This window comes from Alexandromys fortis, unplaced genomic scaffold (genome assembly GCF_014885135.2).
Source record: "Alexandromys fortis isolate MF-2015 unplaced genomic scaffold, M_Fortis_MF-2015_v1.1 scaffold_66, whole genome shotgun sequence".
NCBI classification, from domain to species: domain Eukaryota; kingdom Metazoa; phylum Chordata; class Mammalia; order Rodentia; family Cricetidae; genus Alexandromys; species Alexandromys fortis.
Window position 1 is genome coordinate 1,970,955 of NW_026067950.1, and position 18,238 is coordinate 1,989,192.

General features: G+C 46.1%; 2 protein-coding genes across 2 annotated transcripts in view; both read right to left on the reverse strand.

Annotated features, from left to right (window-relative positions):
* Positions 1-9,364, reverse strand: part of Tm9sf2 (transmembrane 9 superfamily member 2) — a 47,733-nt gene extending 38,369 nt beyond the window's left edge. Inside the window, exon 1 of the mRNA XM_050150380.1 lies at positions 8,994-9,364. Within this exon, the coding sequence (XP_050006337.1) occupies positions 8,994-9,350 (357 nt within the window). The 5' untranslated portion in view covers positions 9,351-9,364. The remainder of the gene's footprint in view (positions 1-8,993) is intronic.
* A 2,417-nt stretch (positions 9,365-11,781) lies between these two features.
* Positions 11,782-18,238, reverse strand: part of LOC126506672 (mitochondrial import inner membrane translocase subunit Tim8 A-like) — a 68,012-nt gene continuing 61,555 nt past the window's right edge. The window contains exon 2 of the mRNA XM_050150408.1: positions 11,782-12,371. The gene's annotated coding sequence lies outside the window, so the exon portion shown is untranslated. The remainder of the gene's footprint in view (positions 12,372-18,238) is intronic.

An 18,238-nucleotide genomic window follows, 5' to 3' on the forward strand; every position in this document is an offset into this window, starting at 1 on the left:
GCTACCCACTTCCTTAAACCCATACCTGTCTAAATTCAAATTTAAAATAGCCTTACAAATCAGGTTTACTAGTCTTCCTTTGTTTTTGTTTTTTGAGACAAGGTTACTGTGTAGCTGCCCTAGCTGTACGGGAACTAGCTCTGTAGACCAGGCTGACCTTGAGCTCACAGAGATCCACCTGCCTCTGCCTTTGCCTCTCAAGTGCTGGGATTAAAGGTGTGCACCACCACCATCCGGCCTAGCTCCTTCTAAAACTACATTTTTTTGGTTCTGAGTTAGGGTTTCGCTATGTGTTGTAGGAGGGCTGCTTGTTTGTCCCAGGCTGCTCAGCCCCGAAGAAACCACAGAAATTGTATTAACTAAATCAATGCTTGGCCCATTAGCTCTAGCTTCCCTTTGGCTATTACATCTTAATTTAATCCATTTGTATTAATCTGTAGATCGCCACGTGGCTGTGGTTTACCGGCAAGGTTAGGTGTCTGTCTCTGGTGGGGCTACATGGCTTCTCCTGACTCCACCTTCTTTCTCCCGGCATTCAGTTTTGTATTCCCCACCTAGCTCTGTTCTACCCTATCACAGGTCCAAAACAGCTTCTTTATTAACCAATGGTATTCACAGCATACAGAGGGATCCCACATCAGCCACTGAGCTAAAGCTGATCCTGAACTCACGTTCCTCCTCCTCTACCTCCTTAGCACTGAGATCACTGACAAGCGCCATACCCCTGGCTCAGGGTCCGTCTCTCACTAACTCTAGCCGCCAGGAAAGCCTCTGTTTCTCTAACAGTGTCATTTAAACCAACTGTGTCCACCTCAACGCATCTGACTCTGATGCTCACTAAGGTTCACACCGGTTCTTGTCCCACTCTCGAAAATTATGTGCATCTTACTAGTTTTTGCTAACCACGCACTTGGCATTTTTATCTAATAGCAAACCCTCCATTAAATTTACCTTCTCTGTCAACTTTTCATGATCTAGCAAAGTAGCCTCAAATTGTACACACAGGAAAGATATGGATAATGCCTCTATGCAGTATGTGCTGGTTCTGCTTTGTGATACAAAAAGTCTGTTATTTTCAAGAGTTTTCCATAAAAACTTCTAAAAACAGTATTCCTCACAAATCTTCCGCCTAGAGACAAAGCTCATTTTACCACTGCACATAAGAAGCACGAGATCAGTCTGGTGACAGCGCAGCACCAGACGGCTGTGGAGACGACTCAGGAGCACATGCTCTCCTTCCAGGGGAGCTGAGTGCAGTTCCTAGAACCACTCGGGGTGACACACACCTGCCTGCTGGTCTCTGCAGGTACCCATGGCAATTAAAGCCTTAAGACTTTAGGTCCAGTCTCAATAAACATGTGATCTTGGACAAGTAATGACCTTGAATGTAAAGACTAAATGAGGTGATAATAAAAGAAAATGGTACATAAAGAATATGGTCCATAGCTCCATAGCTGACGTGCAATTATAAATTAAATGAATAAATATGTATACTTGTTGTCTGTTAGTCTGAACATCCTGAGCTTGGATAGAGATTCACTAATATATGGATAACCCTGGGTTTCTGTAGGAGGTCCTGTAGCCATAGAAGAGGAAATGACTGTACATGCTGGGTCATTGCTTCTGCACAGCCATTGATCAGATCTCAGCTATTCAGTAGGTTTCTTAAGCTTTTCTGCTTGTGACTATAGCCAATAAAGTTTTTACACCATACTGAGTGAGTAATGGGTACAGAAAATAAGAATATAAATCAAACATTAATTGACAGAACAATTATTTGGTATAATGTACTTATGTCAATTACTGAAAATGAAAGCAAATTTGCATGCTCATGAGGGGAGGTACTTGTCATTTTTAACATAAAAAATAAATTATGGGGGCTGGAGAGGTGGCTGAGGTTAAGAGCGCGGGTTGCTCTTCCAGAGGACCGGGTTCAGTTCCTACCACCTACTCAGCGGCTCACAACCACCTGTAACTACTGCTCCAGGGGAATCCAATCCCTCTTTTGGCCTCTGTAGGCAGTGCATGCACACAGTGCTGACATATCTGCATTGTTAGGGAGAGTTACCGAGTCTCTGCAGGGTTTAATTTTCTCATTATTAAAACAGCAAGCACTATATGAATGGCATTTAGGTTATGGGCATGGGTGGGATGAATATGATCAAAATATATAAACGAATGGAAACGTCATATATATTGTACATAGTATGAAAAGCCACTGTGGTGGAGCGCGGTGGTGCACACCTCTAATCCCAGAGTTTAGGAGGCCAGCCCGTTCTGTGCAGCTAGTTCCAAGCCAGCCAGGGCTACAGAGTGGTACCCTGTCTCAAAAGAGAGAAAAGCTTGCTGTTCAACAACGACCCCGAATGCCAAGGGCACAATGAAGATACTGCCTTGATTCACTGGACCTATGCAATATCGGCCAAGGTTCATCTTAATTTCAGACCTACTCCCAAGAGTTCACTTTTAGGAAGCTGTGCTGGGGAATTGGGCCCTTTCTTTTCTGGTATCAAGTCTTCAAAACAGACTTATCCAGGAAGGAAAATGGGACTAAATATTTAACTTTTCTTATTAAGTTTGGCAAGAATGACTCTACTCTTGTACTTAAAGAAATCTTCTATGAATCCCTGGGAAAAAATTTATATGGCAATTTTTTAAAATCTAATTTAGAGTGCGGGGGTGTCCCTTCTAAATCCACCTTCCCAGTGCATGTTTCTATTTTCTGTTTCAGTCAGAAAATCCAGTCCCAGCTGTGGTCAGAGCTGTTTTACTGCTGTAGACACACGGCCAGGCTCAAGTGCTCTTGCTTTGGCCTTTATTCTGCTTCTTCCCATTGCCACCGCATCAGCTCCACCTAACACCTACAGTGGGAAAGGGCGCTCAGAGAGGAGGCACCACTGTATAAGGATCAAAGGCACCAGCCAGGCAGTCATAAAAGGGTCTAAAATACAATGGGGAAGGCCACACAAGATCCCACTGCCTAATGTTAGAGAAGTGGACTGATGTAAGTCTTAATGCAGACACGATAAAAAAAAAAAATCTTAGTAGGAAGTTGTTAAGTAGAAACTCAGGTTACAAGAAAGGGTGGGAGTGTTTTATTGTTCACGGAAGCTGATCTATTTACTCAAGGCTATTTCCTCATATCTCTGAAAAATAAAGTTCCAATTTTAGAGTGTATCAAAGAATGGAATATAAATCTGACCATGGAGCAGGTGATGCGTACACTTGTAATTCTAGCACTCAGGAGGTGGAGACTGGAGGCCCAAGAGTTCAAGGCCAGCCTCATACATTCGGATTACAAAGCCAACCTGGACTATACAACACCCTGTCCAAAAATACCCTAAAAATAAAAAAAAAAATTCAAAATTCTTTACATAGACAAGTAACTTTTTTGGGGGGACTAACATCAATTCTGGAAGTAGAGCCACACAGAAGGAAAATGCACAGGGCATCCCAGAGTGGTGAGAAGCCAGAGCTGTGGCGTCAGACAGTCCTGGGCTTACCTGCTTTTTGGCTGAACTCTATTGCCTCTGTGAACTGAATTAGGTGTATAATCACTAAATTAAGTACTGAGTTTCCATTGTTCCCCATCTAAAAACCCAGAATGGTTATGGAGACTGACTGAGTTACTCTGTGTTCAGAACACACAAACGCTACGACGGCAGTCATTACCATTATTAGCAGAGGGCATCTAGTAGGCCTGCCCTTTATGGAAATTCTTTCTTTTTAATTTTTTTTCTTTTAAGCTAAGTCCTCACTGTGCAGCCCTGGCTGGCCTCAAACTCAGCTCTGCCTGCCTGTCTGCCAATCCTAGGCTGAAAGCAGTGACCCCCACACCCAGCAGTTTACCTAACAGCAACAGAGAAGGAAGGATCCAGTGGCCACAGGAACTAGAAAACTTACTAGAAGCCCAGGTGGCAGATGTGTGTAAGAAGACTGAGAACCCCGGTGTGAGGAGGGCAGTACAGGCCAGCGAGGGCACACATGCAGGTTTACTTTGCTGTAAAGTGGCTGCATGCCTGTGACTTTGTTTTGTGCGTTTAGCTATACAGCTTTGGAAGGAAGAACTGGTAAAATGTTTATTTACTGTGGCTAACTGTGACTTCCCAACGTCAATCCTGAAATACCACCCACACACTCCTAGGTTTCCAGAAGGTAAGAATCCACACTTTTATTCCAGAGAAAACTACGAGGGTATGAAACCAAATGCCAGTCAGGAAATGCTACCCACTTGAAACAATAAATACACACATAAACTGATTTTTGTTTCAGTACTTCAAAATCTTCATACTACTTCAGTCAAATGCTACAGACAGTTTCTAAAAATAACTCCAAGAAAGGAAGGTTAAAAGTATGACTGAGAAAGCCTTCATTTTATCAGGGTTGCTGAACTAATGGTATCTGAGCTTTGCTGTTGTCAGCCACTAGGGGGTAGAGTTGGCCATTGTTCTTTACACTACAGGGAAGAATTTCCATTTTTCTTCTTTAAATTTCTCTCTCTCTCTCTCTCTCTCTCTCTCTCTCTCTCTCTCTCTCTGTGTGTGTGTGTGTGTGTATGTGTGTGTGTGTGTGTGTGTGTGTGTGTGTGAGTGAGTGAGTGAGCGAGCAGACCTTTTGGGGATAGGTTCTCTCCTCCATGTGGGACCCAGATCCCAAAGATTGAACCAGATTGTCAGGCTCACTGGCAAGTGTCTTTTTTTTTGGAGACAGGGTCTCTTTAGTCTTGGAGCTCATTATGTAGACCAGGTTGGCCTGGAACTCACAGAGATCCGCCTGCCTCTGCTGCCCAAGTGCTGGGATTAAAGATGTGCGTGTGCCACCAAAGCAAACCTTACTCTTTCCCCTAAGAATATGATCCCTCCAATGTTTTGAGAGCTTGTGCTACTTTAGTTCTTAGGTCTGAACTGACATTAAGGAGCCAGATATTGACAGGTAAACCATGAAGGTGAACTGTCACTCACCTTCAAGCACAGCCACCCACTCCACAGCTACCCAGGCACAGCAGCTACCTGAGTCAAGACTTTCCTAACGGTGGGAACTGTACACCTACCTCACCCTGTGCAGATGCACTTGCTCTCATCACACAGCCAATTATCCCTCCATGGGAGAGGCTGCAGGAACAGAACCATAGTGCAGGCCTTTGTTGTTATGGTCTTAAAACTAACAAAATAAGGCACAGATGTGAGGAAGGAAAACCAGACGCCTCAATGGCACTGAAAGCCACGCATGAAAAATGTTTCCAGAAATGGGGCTATAGACCAGTGGTAGAGCACACGGCTAGTATATACAAGTCCCTGGGTTCAATTCTTAACACCCCCATACACACAAGGGTATCTCAGGTATTATCATATAGTTATTAAATGTATAACTAAGCTGTACCTGGTAATCTCAACAGTAGGTAGGATAAAGCTGAAATATTTTGTACTTGAGGTCAGGAAAGCAAAACCCCATTTCAACAACTCAGAAATAAATATTAATGGTGGGATGCTGTTCGTGAAGAGGACCAAACCTGAGTTTGGTTCCCAGTTTCCATGTCAGTGGCTCACAACCATCAGTACTCCAGCTCTAGTGGGATCTGAGCCCTGTCCCCTCAGGTGGTCACAGACACAGGCACAAGACACACACTTCGGAGGGGGCTGGCGAGATGACTTAAGACCACCGGCTGCTCTTCTGGAAGGTCCAGGTTCTATCCAACATCCACAAGGCGCTAACAAGTGTCTGTAATTTCAGTTCCAAGATATTTGATGTAGACTCCCTGGGTACACAGCATGCACATGACACATACACACACAAAGGCAAAATACTCATACACAGACAATAAAATTAAAAAATAAGATTTACAGCCAGGCGGTGGTGGTGCATGCCTTTAATCCCAGAACTTGGGAGGCAGAGGCAGGCGGATCGGATCTCTATGAGTTCGAAGCCAGCCTCGTCGGCAAAATGAGTTCCAAGAAAGCCAGGACTACACAGAGAGACCCTGTCTCGAAAAACCAGGGGAAAAAAGTTACATTTAAAAATACACAAACAGGGCTGGAGAGATGGCTCAGAGGTTAAGAGCATTGCCTGCTCTTCCAAAGGTCCTGAGTTCAATTCCCAGCAACCACATGGTGGCTCACAACCATCTGTAATAAGGTCTGGTGCCCTCTTCTGGCCTGCAGGCATACACACAGACAGAATATTATAACATAATAAATAAATATTTAAAAAAAAAAGAATACACAAATAGAAGCTGGGGAGACGGCTGAGTCATTAAGAGTCCAGCACTGTTCTTCTACAGGTCCTGAGTTCAATTCCCAGTACCCACCCATCTGAGGGCTACAACTAATAGTAACTCCAGCTCCAGAGGATCTGACACCTTTGGCCTCCACAGGCACCCACACTCATAGGCATCTGCACACAAACACACATAATTAAAGGTAAAATAAATCTTGACAAAAAACAATCTACAACTACTCCGTGCTAAGTACATTTCAACAAACTAATTACAACATAAAAAACTGAAACCGAACAAAATGCCTGACAAGCATGAATGGTTAGGAAGCCACAGACAGCATAAGTTAATAAAAAGCTCGCGTCTCTAACAGAAACAAGAATGCACACATCGTGATCACACAGGTATTTAAATGTACACACATGGAATGGCATTATGCTAAAACAGAGTAAACCAGGACAATTCAGTATTCATGAAAGCTAAGATCATAAATCAGAAATTAGAGTAGCACAAACAGGATTTTATGTTGAGTGGACTCCTGTTTCTCTGCCAGGAAATTAAACATAAAACTGCTGTTGTTAAGACAAGGTCTCTCTTCACAGCCCCGGAGGCCCTGGAACTCATTATGTAGCTAGACTGGCCTTAAACTCAAGAGATGAGCTTGTCTCTGCCTCTGCGATTAACGGTGTGCCCAGCCACAAGGCTTATACAACAATTTTAAGTCGACAAAGTATCCACATCCTCAATCTCAAAATCCATCCTGAGAGAATGCAGGACGAGGACTGGAGGGCCATTCTGCACGTGCTCCACGGGGCGACAGCTGCCTCACTCTGCACACATCAGTGCAAAGACGATGCTTCCTCTCAGTCAAACATAAGAGGCAAACACGACTGTCCCTGTGCTACAAAGCAGAAAAAGCAGAATTATGTAAGAGAACAGTATCGAAGGCTTCTCTGTTCACTTCTGATGTTTAAATAAGTCCCTCTGTCCTCTTAAGAAACGCAGGATGGATGGTCTCCACCTTCCGCTCTCCTGTCCCAATTCCTGCGCTGAAACGAAGACCCTCAGGTAAAGGTACTATGAAGGGGATGACCAGGTCTGGGCAGGGCACGCCCACCAAGGTTTACTGTCCTCGAAGAGGCCTAAAGAAGCTCTTTCATTCTTCCCACATGAAGACACCTGCATACAGACCAGGAAGATGATGAACCCTCACCAGACCCTGAGTGGGCACCTAAACCTTAGCTTTCCAGCCTCCCAACTGTGAAATAAATCTGTCAGGAAGAGAGGGAAGGGGTACTCAAAACAAGCAGTTGCCATCCTAACTGAGGTAATAAAAATTTCACTATGCAGAATACCTCCCCAGTGAGAGAAAAGGGAAGAAGCTTAAATTCTCACCGACAAGCTGGGGGAGACCAGCAACACGCCCTTGTTCCTATTGGCCAACACAGAGCAGCTGAAGATCCGACATCCAGGATGTGATGTCTTGCCTAGTTTATCCCCACATCTATCAAAGCTAAAATTCTCAAAGGACCTGAAAACTTTCCACAAAGATACTTAAGGACCTCGTGAGAGAAAAAAAAAATCATTTTGCTTACAGACCACCTATAAATTCCTTCACACTCATCTCGTCCCAAACGCTCCCTCGTCTGTTCTTTAGGGACGTGGACACACACCTTCCACATCAGACCTCATCGATCTCTTCATAAGCTTCTATTCTCCAGCGGTGGCTGGAGAGGCTGGGAAGATACTTTCCTTTCCGAGACACTATGAAGACATCACACACTCACTCACAGGCTGTTTCTTTTGAAAACTGATGTGATTGTGCGACACTGCGTAGCTGACACATTTAAACCTAGAAACAGCAAAATGCAGTGAAAACTTTAAGAGCCTCCCTAACGCACAACTGCGGTAAAGCTAACAGTCATAAAATAAACACCAGCTTTAAAAAGTTAGTAAATGAGCCAACTGCAGACTGTAAACGTTTTCTCAACTATTATTTGAAATGAAAGGTTTCAAGGAGAGCCTCGATCCTGCAAACGGTTAAGTTTCAGTAACTTAACGAAATAATGGTATATTGTGATGCTCTACACCTAATAACATAAAAACCGCTATCAGCTGGTAAACCGAAAAACTTGTAGGCCAATGTTCTACGAAGCCAACACTTTCAAGACGGATTCTTTCGCCGTATGCCTCTTTAAAGTATTTAAAACTATCTCGGAGAAACCCACTTGGGGTCTCTTAAATATGTTTACAGAGATTTTTAAAAATAACATTTAAAGGCCAGGAATTAAGCGTCTCGATAACTAGTCTTTACTAACGCAGTTTTGATGAGAGGAGGTGTCACGATCCACAGGTTAAGTAAACGACTGCTAATCTTCAAGTGAGACCTAGAAAGTCCTAGAAAGAATAAGTCGTCGTAACCAGGAATTCCAGAAAAATACAATGACACGGGAAGTCATACAAGGAAAAGTTACTCTAAGTTGTCGCTCGGCTGGGAGCGCCCCACGGGGTGAGCGGCAGGTCACCCCGGGAGCTGCGTGCAGGCCACTCCAAGGGCGATCGGCTCGCCGCCGGAGCAGTGCCTGCGACCTGGCGGGGACGAGGGGGACGGGTCGCCTGAGCGCTCAGAGCACCTTGGGAAAGCGGCCCGAGGGGGCACGGCCCCTGCCCGCACCGCCTGCCCTGCCCGCACCGCCTGCCCTGCCCGCCCGCCGCCGCTCCGGAACGCGACCCCACCCACAGCTACGCCCCCTCCGCGGGCGGCCCGCCGGGCCTTCCCCACCTTGCACTCGTCGGTCTTCTTCTCCTCGGTGCAGAAGTTGACCGGCGCCAGGCCGGGCAGGTAGAAGGCGCTGCCCGGGTGCGGGCCCGGGACCGTCCCCAGCAGGAGCAGCAACAGCAGCAACAGCCGCGGGCCCGGCAAGGGCGGCGACGCGGACGGCCTGGCGCTCATGCCGGCGGCTGCGAGAGGACGGCGGCCGAACCGAGGGGGACGACGAGGGCGGAGGGGGCCGGGGGGCTCGGAGATCACCTGCAGGCCCAAGCGCGGAGAAGGCCGGCCCGCAACGGCTAGTTCCGGTTGCGCTCCGAGACGCCGCGGGCCCCGCGACGGAAACCGAAGCGGGCCTCCACGGAGCATGCGCGGCGCCGCGTGCACATGCCCAGTGCGGGCGCCGCCAGCGCAGCGGGCCGTTTCCGGGCGGGGCGGGACGGGGGAAAGAGATCCGCGTTCCGGGTTTCCAGCTCTCCGGCTGGGGCGACTTCCGGCTGCGCGCTTCTGGCTCTCACGGTCCGGTTTCGGAGTCCCACCTGGCGCTTCTCGGGTGCTCGGCTCGGGACTGATGAACCAATAAGTACTTCTGGTGGAGACCGAGTCGGTGGACGAGGGAAAGTTCGAATATTTTTCAGGGAGTAAATAATTTTTCCATAAAAGCCTTTGTCCCCTCCCGCCCGGTGGAGCTTTAGACTTCAATCGAACTCCTCCCCGAAGTGCGTCATTTTCGAGTGTAAAGCAAACATTAGCAGCCCTGCATAACCGTAATCCCCAAGATTAAGAAAGGGCGGGTTCAGAAAACAGGTAAACTCATGGGCTATCAAAATCCTTGTGGGTATGCACATATTTCCCCCCCAAGGAAGGTTTATAACCAACCTGACTTTCAATGGATCTAGCACCCTGTAGAAAGTCACGGACGCAAACCAGAAAGAGCTAACAGCAAAGCGGTTTGCACGGCTGAGCGCGCTACGACCTAGCTGTGGGACCCTTGAAGTCAGCGAGTTCAGTCAGGGAGAAAGGGAAGTAGGGAGAAAACAAAAGGATGCTCTTCCAACCGAGTGGGAACGAGGAAGTGAAAAAAACCTAGGAATATAGTTCTTCCGGGAGATGCTGACTATTTTTACAACACACGGAGCCGTTAAGTGTGTCCACACACGCCCTCTCTACAATACAACACCAGACTGAACTTTGGGCTGGGCGGGTCATGACAGCTTCCACTGTGGAAAGAAGCAGCTGCTGTCTCCAACAACAAAAGGGGGCTTACGTATTTTTCTGATACTACCAAACTTCCCATTACTTATTTTTCTGACACTACCAAACTTTGACCTTCACTGTCGCAGCTTCTGCCCCAACCTTGTCATTACTATTCCACCTCAGATAGTAGCACCTTTGCCTCAAACCTCATTCCCTATAGCCCACATGCTGTTCACGGGGCTACCGAATTGTAGACTGAGTCCTTTGGTGGTCCCCAAGCTCAGAACTACCCCCAGGCCACTGTGTGGGTCTCCTCTGCTTCTACGTGTGAGAGGAATTAAGTGGTTGTTCCTCGATTCCACCGGTGCCCCACAAAATCCATTTTGGGAATGTGTTCATTTGTTCGCTGTCTCACTTCCCACGGGCGCAGGGGCCTGGTGTCGGCAATTCCCACCTCTATAATCCGGGCCTAGAGAACCGAAGACGAAGCTAGCTAGAAATTGCACGGTCCTGATGGCCGGACGACATAGGCTCTAGATCTGAATTTAGAGTGGCAGGCTTTCGACGCTAAAATCTTAAGTTTTCCAGATGCATTTAACCTGCCCTCTTTCACAGAGCAAGCAAGCCTAAGACGGAGAACAGCTTCCACGGTGGTGGCCTGGGCTACTCCGTCATGCTGAAACCACGGTGACTTGTGGGCTTTTTCCCTCCAGTCCCCGCCACTGTCATACTCTGGGCAAAGTAAACAGGGGAAAAACAAAAACGGCAAACGGAGTCTTAGAGAACAGAAACGGTATCGGGATTCGGGACAAACGATGGCCCAGAGCGCTGACAGGGCGCACGCAGAGCTCGAGCACCAACACCTATTTCTTTATTTTGACACGTCACCGCGCCTGGCCGCCTTTTGGTTGGTAGACCCCTACTTCCGGATCCGGTCTCCTCCGAGTAACGCTTCCCCCGCGGTTCCCTAGGTTACCAGGGGACGGGGCGGGGCGGGTCGATCCAGGGCTGGGGAGCTCCAGGTTGGTGAGCACTGTTGGAGTGAAGAGTTCCCTTCGAAACTAGGATAAAGGGAAAGTTCCTCTGCGTTATCCTCACGGTTGGTGATGCTCTTTTCCTCAGACTACTGATGACTCTGGCTGGAGCAAAACCTGAGGAATGTGATTTTCTCCCATGCTGCACACTGCAGTTGTCAATTCGGAGAAGCTGAGGAAAGGGAAGGGTATTTTTATTAATGGACACGGAGTTTCGGTCCAGAATGATGGAAAATGTGTGGGGGCGATTAAGTAGTGGCTGCACAATTCAACATAGCAGCCGCCGAGCTTTGCACTCAGAATGGTTAAACGCATAAATTTTATTATGTACAGTTTACCACCGTTAAATAAAAATCCAGAATTCCTCTTTTCACCACTTTTCTCTGTTGAGATAATTTAGACGTCCATTTTTTCTAAGTTTCTCACATTGAATGATTAGAACGGCCAGATTTAGCAAGTAAATGTACAGATAACCATGTCATGTCAAACGTTCTGATTTCAGATGACCAGTGACTAAATAGTACGTGGGGCACACACATATTATCTGATCCTCCTCCTCAGGTGTCAAGTGTAAATTGATAAGAAAATGGCTTACAGTTGAAAGAAGTGTGCAATATATATTATTAGCTACACATCTGTAAATGAACGCATCTTCAAGATTTTTCTAGAAGGAGGAAAAAGAAACCAAAAATGGATTGTCATTCATTTCCTGACAGAGTATGTCATCAGAATATCATACCCAAGATATACCATTTGGGCAGAAAGACGAGTCTGGGTTAAAGGCAACCGAAACTTAGTGTGCAGGGACCATCTTCCTCTTTCGTCTAAGCAGAATAGAGATTTACCTTTATAGAAGTAGGAGTGGAGCCGGATGGGCTGGGCCTTAACCCTGTCTCCTTGGGAAGCCGTGATAAGGATCAGAAGTCCAAGAACTGCCCAAGCTGCAGATCCTTGAGTTCCAGAGACAGCTTGGGCAACTTAATGGGCTGTGTCCTAAGAAGGTTTTTTTTTTTTTTTCCCGAGACAGGGTTTCTCTGTAGTATTTGGTGCCTGTCCTAGCTCTTGTAGACCAGGCTGGCCTCGAACTCACAGAGATCTGCCTGCCTCTGCCTCTCGAGTGCTGGGATTAAAGGCGTGCGCCACCACCGCCGGCTGTGTCCTAAGAAGTTAAAACAAACGACAAAAAAAGATGGGGTCAGGGTTAGTGGTGTAGTGCTTGCCTAGCATGTGTTAGTGTTCGGTCCTAGGTCCAACCTCTAGAACACACACCACACCACACACACCCCCACACACACACACACCAGTAGCAAGCAGGAGATGAATTATTTGGCAAAGAGAACCAGTACTTTTTCTAACCAGAAAGATTCTCAACCGAGAAAAATCTTCCTAATAAACTCTAGCCATCAACTCTAATCTGCCACAATTCTTCATTGCTGTCCCAATGTACAGCCACGTCTACACAGTGTGCTGTTGGATCAAACCCTTCCTAACTACTCACATCTACACAGTGTGCTCTTGGATCAAACCCTTCCTAACTACCTACGTCTATACAGTGTGCTTGTTAACAGCAGAATTCTCATAAGGACAGCTGCTTCTTTTGGTTTTCATTTATTTTCTGTGATGCCCTTGTTGACCAGAGGTTTCTGTCCTGCCTGATCCCTCAACTGTTCAGTCCCAATGAAGCACATAGAGGTCTACATTAATTATAAACTGGTTGGCCTAATAGCTCAAGCTTCTTATTAATTAATTCTTATATCTTACATTAACCCATTATTCTTGTCTGTGTTAGCCACGTGACTTGGTACCTTTTTCGGCGAGGCAGTCACATCTTGCTTGCCCTGTGTCTGGCTTCCTCTCTTTCTGGGTGACAACGGCATACTGATTCTTTCCTTTTCCCAGAATTCTCCTGTTTTCATTGCCCTGCCTCTACTTCCTGCCTACCTACTGGCTAATCACTGTTTATTTAAAAATACAAGTGAGAAGGTACAGACCATTATCCCACAGCAAGCCCCCACACGCATAAAAACATGAATAAATATGTCTTCTCTCAAATTGCTAATTTCTAGTTGTTGGTAAAAGAAAATCCATTCTCTATAGTATAACTTGGAAGTAAACCTGGCTTTGAACAAATAAACTATAAACACTGACCAGAGAGGTCAGTGTCAAGTTATGAGATCTTTAATGGGGCGGGACGCGGTGGCGCACACTTTTAATCCCAACACTTGGGAGTCAGAGGCAGGCGGATCTGTGTGAATAAGGCCACTATGGTCTACAGAGTGAGTTCCAAGTCAGCTTGGACTACCTGTTTAGCTAGAACGTGTCTCAAAACAAAGATATAAAGAATGATCCCAGTGTTAGTGTTGTTTCACATTTCTGTGACAAAATGCCTGTGAGAAACAGCGTAACTGAGGAAAGATCCCCAGCGTCAAGGCCTCCAGCCTTCTGGAACATCCTGGAACTGTGTTGCTGCAGCTTCAGACTGAAGAAGGGCTCTTAGAGATGGCTTTCAGGATTTGAGCCTGAGCTGCACGGTCTTGGGGAATTCTTTAAGGGGCTCTTGTCAGGAAATAGGTGTAATTTTTTTTTTTCGAGACAGGGTTTCTCTGTAGCTTTGGAGCCTGTCCTGGAACTAGCTCTTGTAGACCAGGCTGGCCTCGAACTCACAGAGATCCGCCTGCCTCTGCCTCCCGAGTGCTGGGATTAAAGGCGTGCGCCACCACCGCCCAGCCCTAGGTGTAATTTTTAAGAGTTCTGACATTATTATCCTTTGACTGACTAATAAGACAAACCGTATGCCACTTAAAAGTCTACTCCAATCTGAGGCTGAGTGTTGGAATTTGCCCAGCTACAGTAAGTAACACTGATGGTAAGAAACACATCTGATCCAAATGGAAGGCAGATGAGCCCAAGGCTGCCACTGTGATTGATCCAAAAGCAGCAGCCTACAAGGGATGGTGTTTGTTGATCATTTGTGCTTTGGATAATGTTCAGAGTTTTGTGTGCTGCTTAGACACTATCACCACCTGGTCCCATCTTTTTCTTGATGCATCTAAAACTATCAGACCCCTGAATTAATGCCCACACTCAATGTCAGACTGGGACTGCTTTTACTGATTTATAAGTGATTTATCTTATTTTTTATTATTGATTTTTATTGAGCTCTACATTATTCTCTGCTTCCCTCCCTGCCTCTCCCCTCTCCTTTCAACCCTCCCCCAAGGTCCCCATACTCCCAATTTACTCTTGTCTTTTTCTACTTTCTACTTCCCATATAGATTATGTAAATCTCTCTTAGTGTCCTCATTGTTGTCTAAGTTCTCTGGGATTGTGATTTGTAGGCTTGTTTTCTTTGCTCTATGTTTAAAAGCCATTTATGAGTGAGTACATGTGGTAATTTTCTTTCTGGGTCTGGGTTACCTCACTCAAAATGATGTTTTCCAGCTCCATCCATTTGCCTGAAAATTTCAAGATGTCGCTTTTTTCTGCTGTGTAGTACTCCATGTGTAAATGTACCACATTTTTTCCTTATTCATTCTTCAGTTGAAGGGCATTTAGGTTGTTTCCAGGTTCTGGTTATGACAAACAATGCTTTTATGAACATAGTTGAGAATATAGCCTTGTGGTATGATTGAGCATCCTTTGGCTATATACCCAAAAGTGGTATTACTGGGTCTTGGGAAAGGTTGTTTCCTAATTTTCTGAGAAATCACCACACTGTTACCAAAGGGACTGTACCAGCTTGTACTCCCACCAGCAATGCAGGAGTGTTCCCTTTACCCCACATCCTCCCTTGAGAGGGTTCTTAAGTTCATTGTGTGGGGTGGTTTGAATAGGAGTGGTTCCCAGAGACTCATATATTTGAATGCTTGGCCATTAGGGCATGATGGTGCTTGAGGTGGATTAGGAGATGTGACCTTGTTGGAGGAAGTATCTCATTGGGAGGGGGCTTTGAGGATTCGGAAGCCCAAGTCAGATGCAGTGCCCTTTCTCTCACTTCTTGCTGCCTTCAGATCTGCACATAGAACTCTCAGTTACCCCGTCTGCCTGTGTGCTACCATGCTCCCCACTGTAACAACCATGAACTAAACCTACGAAACCATGAGCAAGCCCCAGTTAAATGCTTTCCTTTGTTAGACTCGCCATGGTGATGGAGTCTTTTCATAGCAACAGAACCCTGCCGGAGACAATGTGTGCTACCACATAGCGTGGGTGGCTGCCCAGCACACTGAAGGCCAATGAGCTGATTTTAGGACCTCACGTCCACATTAGCCACACTCCACTGCTGCTGTGGGCCATCATTAGAACACAGTGATAAAAGCAGCACTATCAGCGGCCTTCACATTGCAGATAAAGGGAACTGGGTTCCTCAGCAAGTGCCACAAGGAAAAAAATGCACAGAAGACAAAACGAGGAAGAGTATTTAGCAAGCATTCATCCAGAGTGTTACTGCAATTAAAACGGGCATACTTTTAAAAAGACCAATAAGATACAGAAAATACACCAGGAAAGCAAAGTTAAAGTTTGTGCACGTGGTTCAGGTGGCAGGAAGAGTGTTTGCCTAGCACTGAGGAAGCCCTGAGTCCAATCCCCAGTCGTGTATAAACAGGGCTCAGTGGATCACACCAGTAATTCCAGCATTTGGGAAGAGGAGGCAGCAGGATCAGAAATTTAATGTCATCGTCATCCACATAGTGAATCTGAGGCCAGCCTGGGATACATGAGACTGTACCTTTAAAAATGAGGTGAAGGCAGTGGAGAGATGGTTCAGCAGTTAAGAGTACTTGTTGCTCCTGCAGAGGACCCAGGTTCAATCCCCAGCACACCACATGGTGTCTCATAGCCCTCTGCAACTCCAGTTCCAAAGCAACAGCACTCTTTTCTGGTATTCTTGGGCAACAAAGGGGTTTGCTGAGTAATTGTGGCACCACAGTTGTCAATGAATGTTACTCTGCAGGCGTCACAAGCACATGGGGGAGAACCAGTAACGTGAGATGTGTTTTAAATAACACTGGAAAATGAAAGCCCCCATCATAGAAGACCATGTCAGAAGAGCACACACATTCCGACCCCAGCTTTGCTCAAATGTTGTCAGGGCTGGAAACGTGGTACAATGGCAGAGCACTAGCCTAGTGTCCTAGTGTGTTTGTTGTTGGGAACGTGGTACAGTGGCAGAGCACTAGCCTAGTGTCTTAGTGTGTTGTTGGAAACGTGGTACAGTGGCAGACCACTAGCCTAGTGTGTCCTAGGTTCTGGGCTCCACTCCCAGATAACACACAAACAGAAAAGCAATGGAAGACAATTAAGACACAACCTGAAGCAAAATACATGTGAATTTTTAAACAATATAGGACTGGTGAATATATAAAGGACTTTAAAACTCTATAGGAATCAGCACTTGGGGAGCTGAGGCAGGAGGATTGCAAGCTTCAGGCCAGCATATGGGCTATAATGCTACATACTGAGACCCTGTCTTTAAAGGAAAGTGGAAGACTTAAACAGATAACGTTTTCAAAAAGGGTGTACAGAGGGTAAGAGGATCAGCGTCACAAGATAACAGAAATACAAACAGAATTCATTGTGAGATAAAGGAGAGTGTCATAATAACCCGCCCGCCTCATAATTAGTATATACTAATCACAATTATTTTAAACCTGATGAGATACCTCTATGCACTTGTTAGAATGTGGACAGCCAAGTGATGATATGGTTGGGAAACATGGCAATCTCATGTGCTGTTGCAAACAACATAAAACGGAATGGTAGTTTCTTACAGGGTTACACATGCACTTATTATGTGACCTGGAGATCTCACATGTAGGCACTGAAACCCCAGAGAAACTAAAACTCACCCAGGCACAAAACTTTGCACACAAATATCTGTGGCAGCTTTACTCATAACCACCCAAGCTGGAGACAATCAGTCTCCTCCAAGCTGTAAATAAACTACCAGGTATTCATATAATGTTATATTCATTGTCTTAGTCTGTTTTCTATTTCTGGTATAAAGACCATGACCAAAAGCAACTTGGGGAGAAAAGGGTTTATTTTATTGTATGGCTTACAGGTTACAGACTATCATCAGCAGAAGCCAAAACAGGAACCTGGAGGCAGGAACTGAAGCTGAGGCCATGGAGGAGTAATAGTTACTAGATTCCCCCCATGGAGTGCTTGGTCTGCTTTCTAATAATACCCAGGACCACATGCGGAGGGGGTGCCTCCCTCCCAGCTGGCTGGGTCCTTCTTTATCATTAACAATTAAGAGCACACCTCTCAGCCTTGCTTTTAGGACCATCGGATAAAGGCGTTTTCTCAGTAGAAGTTCCCTTTCCCATTTGACTCTAGCTTGTTATCAAGATGACAAGTAGAACAAAAAACAAAAAACAACCAGGACATTAGTCAGCAATAGAAAGGACTGGCCGTTACTGCACACCACATCCTGAAGACTCTCCTATACAGGATGGGAAAGAGTGCAGTCCTGGTAGGCTAGCTACAGACTCTAACCATAGTCACATGACTTTCCCCCACCCCCACTCCCCAGGATAGGACCTCACTATGTAGTCCTGGACTGCCTGAAACTCGGTATAAGCAGGCTGGATTCAAATACATAAAGAACTGCCTGCCTCTGCTTCCCAAGTACTGTCAGGAGCCATTTCCCCCCTAACAATCATTACAGAAACCATCACTCTAGGGAGTCTGCAGAGAACCTCACACCCATAGTTATGTTCTATTGACAAAACCTGCCCCTCACCCAATTAACTGCTAATCTTAGCGGAACCCGCCTCACATTCCAGCTATCCAGGGAACCAGGTGTGGCAACTTGTGACTTCTGGCCTAACCGTCCGAAAGTAACCTAGCTAGGTGACCGGAACCACGCGGCCTGCGAGATCCCGTACCCTGCCCCCCATTCCTTACCATATATAAACTGTAACCCATCCCTAATAAACGGAGGCTTTGACAAAACTGCTTGGCCTCCTTCTTCTGTCTTAGCTCATTCCCTTCCAGGTAGCGCCCCTCCGAGACCCTGGA